The sequence below is a fragment of the Phocoena sinus genome, chromosome 7, assembly GCF_008692025.1.
Source record: "Phocoena sinus isolate mPhoSin1 chromosome 7, mPhoSin1.pri, whole genome shotgun sequence".
Classification (NCBI taxonomy): domain Eukaryota; kingdom Metazoa; phylum Chordata; class Mammalia; order Artiodactyla; family Phocoenidae; genus Phocoena; species Phocoena sinus.
The window spans coordinates 38,615,942-38,626,393 of record NC_045769.1 but is presented as its reverse complement, the minus strand read 5'-3'; the positions used below and the strand labels follow the sequence as shown (position 1 = coordinate 38,626,393).

At 40.2% G+C, this 10,452-nt stretch overlaps 1 protein-coding gene across 3 annotated transcripts in view; it reads right to left on the bottom strand.

The window, feature by feature from the left end:
* Nucleotides 1-3,597: 3,597 nt before the first annotated feature.
* ANKRD44 (ankyrin repeat domain 44) overlaps nucleotides 3,598-10,452 on the bottom strand; it is a 326,135-nt gene continuing 319,280 nt past the window's right edge. Inside the window, exons 27-28 of one of the 3 annotated variants that reach the window (XM_032637664.1) lie at nucleotides 10,128-10,219; nucleotides 3,598-7,836 (exon numbers count right to left, since the gene is read on the bottom strand). In XM_032637664.1, coding sequence (XP_032493555.1) covers nucleotides 7,589-7,836; nucleotides 10,128-10,219 — 340 coding nt within the window. In that variant the 3' untranslated portion in view covers nucleotides 3,598-7,588. The remainder of the gene's footprint in view (nucleotides 7,837-10,127; nucleotides 10,220-10,452) is intronic. The other 2 variants (XM_032637666.1, XM_032637665.1) reach the window with 2 other exon arrangements.

The window sequence follows — 10,452 nt, the reverse complement described above, 5'->3', positions numbered from 1 at the left end:
CTCTAAAATGTTCCTTCTAAAATTACCCTCCCATCCCTTCTCACACCTTCTTGTTCACTCCCAGACATTCCCCTTAGCATTGATATACTACATACAGCATCTCCTATCTTAAAAAACAAATACTCTCTCTGGTCTTCACATCCCTCCAGCTACTGCCTTATTTTTCTTCTTCCTTTTACCTTCTCCCCTTTCTTTCCCTCATTAAACCATCCTCTTTGGATTGTTGCCCCCCCCCCCACTCTGATGCATCTAATAAACTCTATGTTGCCAAATCCAATGGTCACGCTGCATCATATCTTGACCTCCCAGAAGCAATTGAGACAGGAGACACAACTGACACTCCTCTCATACATTCTTTCTTTCCCGCGTTTCAGGGACATCTAGGTTTCTTGCTTTTCCTCCTGCCTCACTGGCCACTCCCTCTTGGTCTTCTCTGTTAGACCTTCTCTTCCTGACGTCTGAATGTTGGAGTGCCCACAGTTCAGGGCTCATCTCTCTCTACATTTACTCCCAGGGCAAGCTCCTCTGCTCATCTATAATTTCATTGACCTCAGCCCCAGCCTCTCTCCCAAACTCTAGACTGTTTACTTGACATAAAACCATCAGCAAGGTCAGTCAACTCTGTCTTCAAGAGTACCCAAACTGTGCCACACTCTGTTTCCCTTGTTGCTGTACCAATCCAAGCCACCATGTTTTTACTCCTCTAGACTAGTGCAGTAGCCACCTAACTACTCAGTAGGGTTCCTCTCTTGCCTCCCTACTGCAGTCAGAGTGGCCTCTTAAAAATGAAATAGGAACACAGCCATTTTTTTCTGCTTAGATTTCTCTAGTGGATCTTTATCACATTAAGAATAAAACAGAAACTCCTTCTCCTGGCTCAAAACATTTTTACAAGATCTGGCCTCAGACCACTCGTGATCTCATCTCACACCACCCTTCCCTACCCCACAAGTCTCCAGCCACACTGGCCCCATTTCTGTTCCTGGAACATGCCAAGCTCATTCCTGCTTTTGGTTGTTGGCACTGGCTGTTCCCTCTCCCTGTTTCCTCCTTTGATCTCTATATGGCTGGCCACTTCCTTCACATTCAGATTTGAGTTTAGACGTTTGTAATTCTCAGGGAACCCAACTAAAAGGAATATGAGTTATTCAAGTTTTCAATTTTGCTGGGTGCTTTATCAACTGAACATAAACACAGGTAAGATTTTTGTGCTCTAGGTACTGCTTCAACTTTTTACTTTTGAAAATTATAAAACTCTTCTAGATATTAAATATACTTCATTAAATTGTCTTTTAAAGGTAGAAAATGGTATTCTAGAAATTGTGTCTACCAGTGCCCAGAGAACCACGTGAACCAATAGTGGTTTCTTGCCAGATCTTGCTATGGGACTGTGGGCCAAACGTTTCTGTCTTTATGAGCAGGGTTACCCCAACTGTGAAGAGGATGCAATCATCCCTTGCTTAAGACAAGAAATATACCTGTGCAGGCCTGCGTTTGTGTGTTTAACAACAAAGGAATTAAGTATTTGTTTCAAATCTGTGTAGCACTTTCCTCCACTCACCTGCATGTGATCTCACCTGGAGAAATACACAACCAGGGAATATGTACTCGACATTGCCTTCTGAAGTTCTTTTTCTTAAGCTTGGGAGCGCTCTTTGGGAGGGGATGCATAGTAGAGCATCTTCAGGCAGTTCCCTGTGAAAACAGATTTTAGAATATGGCTGGCTTCACAAGTAATACACTGATGAAGGAATGATTCAGAAAAAAGAGGAGAGCAAGTATATGAGCAGTGAGGTGGGGACGCATGGGCATTGGGGGTGGGGGGATTGTACACTGGGCTGGGTGGGACATTTGGTATCCCTGGCTCACCAAATGCTAGTAGCAAGCCCTCCCACTCCCCAGTCACCGTGCCAACCACTAATGCCCACACCTTCTCGATCACCCCCTGGAGTGCATGAAAATGAATGAATGGCACAGCCATTATCTTTGCTGCTTCATATTTTACAGCAAATGTACCCTCAGTATGAAATCTGCTGAAGAGACAACTCATACAGTACTTTTACCCACAATATTTTTAGGTTGTGTTAAGAGCCTTTGAGCTTAATGTCTTTGGCCTTGCAAGCTAATTCTGGAACACATTAAGTGTGTTAAGTGAGGGATAGATGTATAGGGATCTAAACCTACTGAATGGCATTAGGGAGAGGAATCCTTTGACAAGCAGTTTGGAGACAAAGCACCACATCGATGTCCAACAATACAATTCCAGCAGCCATCAAGGGACTGAAGCCCTCAGTCCAACAACCCATGAAGAATCCTGCCAATAACCATATGTGTGAACAGAGAAATGGAGCTTTCCCTAGCCAACACTGGGATGATAGCCTGTGAGGGACCCTGAGGCAGAAGACCCAACTGAACCACACCTGGACTCCTGACTCACAGACACTGTTACATGATAAGCACTTGTTTAAAGTCACTAAGTTTTAAGGTAATTTGTTAAACAGCACTAGATAACTAATACGCCCAGTCTGCTCCAAACTACAGGAAATAACTCATCTGCAGTCTACTTCATGCTTTATAGTCTTCAAGACTGAGAAGAACTCAGGTCTGTACACTTGAATAAGGAGTAGGCGAGGCAGAGTAGTGCAAAACCTCCCTGAACGTCTCTAGCAGAAAACAGAAAAAAAACCCCACAAAACATTGTATGGCAGGTCAGCATAGAGGAGAGAACATCTATAGGCACAAGTGTGTATTCAGATCACTAATTACACAAATTTGAGCAATTATATAACTTCTCTGGGATTGGATGTTTTCATGAAAAAGGTGGTGATGGGATTGGGCTAGACTGTGAGAACTGCTAACATTCTAGGACACTGTGATCTGAGGAACTGGGGAAGCCACCCCACCGCCCCAAATCTCTTTCTCATCAGCTGGAAACCCCATAATTAGGGAGCTGTTCCTTAGTGCTTCTAGGGACTGTTCCTGAGTTACTACCCAAGGGGAGACATTTTGAATGGTGAGACAGACGGAGGAGTAATTCTATGGATATCTTTAAGGACAGTGCTGAGAAGTAGGGTCTTGTGTTACTACAGAGCAGTTGAAGAGTAGTGGTGGCAGCAACAAAGGTAAGCGTGGTTGATTTCACAATTTTGAGGACCTATCAGGCTTCTTCTTTTCTGATATAGTGATCTATAGAGTTAGTCACACTTCCCTCTTACTTTGGCTGTAAGGAAGTCTAGACCAAATTCAAGTTCAGTTACAGCCGCTGCATTAAATTTCAGGATTCCCATATTTGTTTGAATTCTTTTTCCTTGTCCTAATTTTTCTATTTCTAGTTTCACATGTCTTTGTTGCAAGCCAGCTTAAATTTTTATGGAAAAAGTTGGAGGCATAAACAGGTAAAATAAACATAAAATATCTGTTTGAAATGTTTTGCTCTAATTGTGATTATACAAACAGAAATAGAAAATAGGGAGATACACTTCTATCTTGATCATTTTCAAAATTTAAGGTTATTTGGCTTTGGCAGGGGACAAAGGTTTAAGTTAGCAGAATAAGTGGTAAAATTAGCATAACTGGAAAAATTAAAGACAACACAAATTGCAACAATATTTGTACCGCTTTTATTTGTAAAAATAACCATCTGAATGCATTTCCATAGTATATATAGTTAAGTACTTCATTACATTATTAGCATTCAGTAGTTGAAAAAGTATTAAACTGTGCTTGAGAAGATTCAGAGTGGTTCAAAGTCATTTCCTCATTTTTACAGTCATGGCATTTACCAGAGTCATTCAACTCCAACTTACATAAGAAAACATTACAGACAAAAATCCCACTGAAACCATCAAACGATATTTTATGCTGTTACAAATATGTTATGCAAAATATAACACTGGCACCAGATTTGTATCATCGTGCTTTACAAAGATATATTGCACATGCTAAAGCATAAAATATATAGACAAAACTACCGAACAAAAGATATTTGCATTGAATTTTTAGATCACTGCATAAGAAACGCTTAGAATTACATTTTATACACACACTCAGATTGTCACTATCTTAAAATGCTCTTGCCCTATAACACTGACCTATGGTTTACAGTTTTGTAAAAAGAAAGCAGTTTAGCACTGCAATACCAAACAATTCCTATAGAAAACTTTGCATCTTCATTTTCATTTCAAAGCAGGTAAAAGGGGAAGGAGGAAAAAGACACTTTATACATTCAAAGAAAGGCGGAAATGAAAACTCACTGGTATTATATTGCTCTGATAACACTCAAATGAAAAAAATACCAAACATTTCACAGAACATTTTCAGAATATACAAATATAAAAAGGCACTCTAACTTCATATTACAAGACAAAAAAAGGGATGAGTTCTTCAACCAACACAACAGATAAGCAAACCTAGTTGCTCAACAGTACGAAGAATTACTAGTGCAGCAAATCCATTTGATGTTCTTGTCCTAATTTAGTAATAAAATAATAAACCAAGCAGCTGTTTACTGCCTAAAGTACCAAAGCATACTATGGTGCCCTTTTAGTAGTGATAAATAGAAATCCCCTGAGCTATTTACTGTGGAATCATAGCAGATTTTAGGCAATTTGGAGATAGTAACATATTTACCCAGGATAGGCAGACACCGGCGAATAGGGAAGTGCGATGAAACATGATCCCCGTGGCTGTGGTTAAAATACAGTCTAAAAAGAACACATTAAGGTAAAAGCACAATGTTTTCTGTTTTTGTTTTTCTTAGAAAGCTATGTGGAAAATCTAGCTTTATTTCTAAGAGATGTATGTGAAAAGCAGAACTCATAGTTTTTAAAGTCGTTTCTTAAAGGAAAAGAATTGGTCTGGGGAAGAGGGAGAAAGAGGAAGAGAGCGCGGGCGAGAGATGGATTCAGTGAACAATTCATAGCATGATTTCATTTTGTTCCTTTGTCTTCCTTCTTTCTAGTAGTGAAAGAGTGGGGAGAAGTCAGAACGCAGCTCCGTGGAGATAACGTCGCGTGGCTTACTGTTTTGCTGCAATGTTTCTTGTTCTCTGTGCTACTCTCCGGGGAAAAATGTTAATGCTGCTTCACCATTAAAGCAGGCATCGCATATCCTGCTTTAAATGCCAACTGAGCAAGATTTCCATTCACTTCTAGAAAAAGACTCCGCAGTATATCGTGCTTCTTCAGTGTTAGATCTCCCTTATTTTCAGGGTTTTGGTAAAGATAAGGTCATTACTGCTCATTAGCAATTTATCCACTTTTTCGAAACTCATCTTCTCGAAACAAACAGAAAGGACAGAGGAAGGAGGGGAACACAACACCAAGAATTAAAGAAACAATATGGTGGTGTCAAAATTTTTCAGTGAAATTAATACCAGTTCTTAGAAGTCCTCTGAACAAGTTCTCATTTGTGAAGAACCCAGCATGAGTTTTTAATTAAATCCAGGATATTACAGAGTAAGATTAAAGTCTTTTACAATTAGATGAAATATATAATACAGTATCTGTATTTGATCCAGACATGATAGAACACTGTTTTAAAAATATCTCACATATATGATAAGATAGAAATTTTCAGGGTGAAAATGGAATCGATTATAAAATGTCGGAGAGCACTACCTTAATGCAACATGTTTCTTTCCTGTCTCTTCCTCAAGTGGAAAATAGCATGAGCTGGTGATTTTTATTTCTCTTCTTGGTACACGTGCCCACGCACTGACATAGTTTCCCATTAGGTTGCTGGGATCATGTGAGATTTTTCAGCACATTCAGGATAATTTCTATATCTTTCTTTGGGCCACTTTTGGGCATATGATCCAGTACACACTTCAGTTTTCATCTCGCAGAAGATCACAGGACTGCAGTGTCTTTTAAGCTCTGAGCTGGCTACACACGGGCTGAGCCACTGATGTTTTACCCCTTTCCGACCGACGTGGAAGAACCTGAGGGCTGGCTGGAAACCTTAGGAGTGGAAATGCTGCTGGGCTTGGCCCCAGGACTGCGGGCCAGCCCAGGGAGAGTCCTGTGTATTTTCCGGCTTTTTCATGATTCCAAGTAAGACAAGTAGGAATTAAAACAGAGAACAAACAATGGATGTTTCCTCGGCATTTGTTTCATTTCAAATAAATACAAACACATTTACATCAAAAGTATATGAACATTTTCTCTAGTTTGGCAAAAAAAATAAGCTTGTAGTCAACACATTATCAGTTACAAATGTTAAGCCATCAACTAGAAATCTGTGTCATAAGAAATATAAAACACAACAAAGACTGTTACGCAAAAAGATTACATTTTAACTCCATAGAAAAGCTATTTCAGTTCTCACTTCCACTTCGAAGGAAAACAATTTAAATCTTCCATTTTAGACTGAAGCATTTTGGTCCTCGTGGATAGCTGGTTGACGAACTACAGACATATATATATATAAATACATACATATACGTGTGCATGTGTATGTGCATAATGTAAAAAGTCTCATTCTTCTTTTTGTACAGCTATTCCAGGTGTGGAACGGGGTCCATTTGACCTAGAAGCTTTGGCAGAGGGAGCAGACACAGTATTCACTACGGTGATGTCATCATCAAGCAACTTTAATTGGCCTTAATTTCCACATTGCCCATTTCTACATCGTGCTTTCACTTTGTTCCCTTCTGGAGTCACACTTCCACTCACTGGGGCATGACTTTGACCGAGAAGCTCATTTAACATTTTACTATTGATGAACAATACTGATGGTTCTTATGTTTTCATAAAGTTAGTATTTTGATTTACAGACAAATTAATAAAGGGTAGTTTCGTATTATATTTGCATTATGTCTCAAAGTTTTGGTGCAATATAATTTTCACCTGAAATGTTACTGGAGAGATTTGGGTTCGATCACTCGGGTGAAAATTAGTCACAGGCTTGTTATGGGGACCACTGAGTGCTACCTTTATGTTAAATGAAGAAAGCAAGTTCAATTTCCGTGAATTTTCCCTTCATCTGGCAACTTGAACAAAAATCCTCAAAAGGAAGTTCTGGATATTTAAGTGCTTACTATAGATAGGATATGAATGATTGGACTCCTTTAAAAAGATTCTTTCTGAAGATGAACACCTCTACCTTTGGCTTCTAGTAAGGAAGTAAACATCAAAGTGAGAAGAGGTTTGAGGCATTTCCTACCCAGCCATTCCCTCCCCTCCTGGGGGACGTGAATGTCATATTGATACACTTCTGAGAACTCACCGCCGAGTGAGTACACGAAAAAAAAATCTTTTAGAGACCAGTTACCCTCTCAGTTGCACTATCCACAAAGAAAAAGAATTAAATGCATTTCTTTTATTCCTTACTTAAAATGAGAGGTAGACTTTCACAGAAGTATCTCAGATCTAGGGAAAATATGAAATAAAGCAAAATCAAGGCCCATCTGTGTGAGTGCTTTGCCCTACAGCCTAGCTGCCTTCCCTCGGTTTAATTAATTCCTTCTCTACTGGCTTCTGGAAGCTCGGGCCCATAATAATACTTGAACACAACATAAACCTGGAATTCAAGCTTCTTTCCCTTCCTCCAACATGGGTGATCAAGGAAAAGCTTCTACGGTCCTAAGTCAAAACGTTTCCGAATCAGAATCATTTTCATTGTACCCATCCTCCGAGCCTACGTTGTTACCGCACAGGCTAACCATGCTACCCAGGTTGGAGAGGGTCGTCCTGCTCAAACTGTCTTTTTTAAAACAAACGAAGTTGACAGCCGTCATGGTACTGGAAGGAGAAAAAGTCATCATGGTAGCCAGAATGAGGGCCAGGCAGTCAGCCACGTCTTTGTTAGGAGCGCAAGCCAGGGCCGGGGTATGACCTGGGCGTAAATGCAGACAAGGCAGTGGTTAGTCCAGGCAATCCAGAGGTGGTGTGAGCATCCCACAGTACATCTCGAACGACCTCACACGCAGAGATGTATGTCAAGTTAGAAATCATGCCAGGCAAAGGAGTTATTTCCCACAAGTCATGCTTAGGGTGAGGCTGGAGGGGACTGGGAGTGGGAGACATTTGATGGAAGGTTTCGGTTGTTTTTCCTGCTTACATGACAACAACAAAGCATTATATTATCGGAAGTTAGGCAGAATTTCAGCCTTCGTCTAGTGAACAGAAACACGAGGGGACGGGGGTGGGACACAATTCCACAAGAAACAGCCACAGGACAATCAGAAAGATGTTTCCACCTGAGAGCACACGCACACACCATGCGCTTCGGGCTGGGGCCAGAGCACTCTCATTCTGAGAACAATGACTTTCCACTGTAGGTAATCGTGTGTCAGATTAGAAAGGATGTCAAGAATCAGATGTCTGTAAGAGTCAGTAACACCGTTCTGTAACTTCATATATACTTTCTATAAAGTATGCACAGGTAACTGGTTCTGGAGAAATGGAATCATTTGAGTAGATCAGACACAGGAAAGCACTTGCTGTATGTGATGAAACGTACTATCATTTAAAAGAAACTTAAACAGCATTCTAAGTAATATTAACACCACCAGCCAAAGTTCCAAGTCCTAAATGTAACAGATGTGTGGAAATTGCTATTTGCCATAGAGTTGTCATTCTCTGCCATTTGGACTTGATGGGTCCAGTCCAGAAAAGAAAACTATCTCAACTCACGAAGCAGGTGCCATGGGGAGGTAGATAAAGTCTTTTGACTCCATCTACTCTTATTCAACCTTTATTCTACTGGCTGGAAAGGGGTTCCAGCCCCTTGTGATGGCTAAACTTCCTACTAACCACTCGCTCATTTATTCAGAGGCACTGGCTCAATAAAACTTAATTTTTTGCTGTGTTATCAGCATTTGACTTGATTTCTGCTCCTCTCCCCCCCTTAACAGATGATTCCTTTCCCTGGTATGAAAACAAACAAGAATGGACAGCTATCTTAACATTCCATTCCACAAAGGTCCGTGATGAGTAAAGGAATTAAGATTGTAGTGCTGTACAAAATTGTCCCAAATGTTCCTAGATCTTTGGGATGTAGCTAAGCTTCAGATACAGCAGACTTACACTAGTTTATTCTGGTCTCTTTAGTCATTTTGCAGAAAACCTGTGGGCCTCTACATGCCAACCCCAAGGTGTGTGTGTATATATATATATATATATATATAGTCGTGATAAGAAGGTGAGGGAGGGTGAGGCAGGAGGACCAAGGAGATGGAGTAATAGAGAACTTTCTGCACCTCCTACATGAGTCAGGTTGGGGACAGAGCGGGATACATGCTAGGATAAATGGGGCTGCAAAACCAAAACTAATAGGAGTTAGCTAATGATGTCATATGGCTGCTTACTTCTGAGAAATAGGCATGAGCTGCTAATTCCAACACCTGTAATAAGCAGTTAATTGAGTTATGTTAATACATTTTAAAATACTTTAATTAAATGCTACAATTAATGCCACATTCAAAAAATTACTTAATTCATAAATAACCAGAAGTTCCTCTTTTGCTCCCCAAGGTTCAAAGGCATGGCAGTTTAATACAATTCTAGTATTCATTAGCTTTCAAAAGTTTTCAGGAAGCAGAGTAGAAAGCTTCTGTTAAGAGTTAGCTCATTTAGAAACGGAACGTGCTATAGATCAGAAGAAGCCTTTCAAGCCTAAATGTTAATTTAAAAATTTTACTCATGTTCCCCAAATATCCATACTGGAAATATGAGTTCTGATCTGTTCTTAAAAGAATAATAATAAGAGGTTTGATCTCAGAATGAACTGAAATACAAAGATTTTGTTTTAATTCGAGCCCTTGAGCATGCACTCATGACATGTATGATCCCTAACTCTTCAGCATATGCAGTTAGAATTGGGTTTGAATGCCAAGTTGAAAGTTTTTGAGCGTGTCTAACATATTTTAACCACCACGCTGAGGAGTTTGAGACCAGCTGCTGACATTACATGCACATGGAAGGCACTGGGGGCTGCAGGGAGGCTATATGTCTTACAACGACAGACAGGACAAATTATCCTTGTTTGACTGCTCACACACAGGGAACTTCCAAGGGGAAGAGAGTTCTCACTGCCTCTTTATCTAGCTCCTGGCTTTCTCATTTTCCTCTGGCTTCACTGCAGGTGCGAGGTACCTGCAGTAATGGCTTACTTTTTCCACTTACCATTTTCATCTACAGCAAGTACGCAAGCCCCTTTGGCTAGCAGCTCCTCAACGACTACCTTCAAGCCATTGCGCGCAGCAACGTGGAGGGGTCTAAAAAAGACAACAGCGAGCATCAACTATGATATATATTTGTGTGAGAATGTGGCATTTTGGGTAGTCTGAGCGGCGAAAAGGAAGAGACTTGAGAATCTATAAATAGCACATGAATATTTTTACTTTTTCAAAAAAAGATATTTGTTCACCACATCCTTTCCAGGTGCTAATGATCCAACTGTTCTTCCATGCTGGCCCAAATTTCTCTGCAGATATTACAAATACTCTAC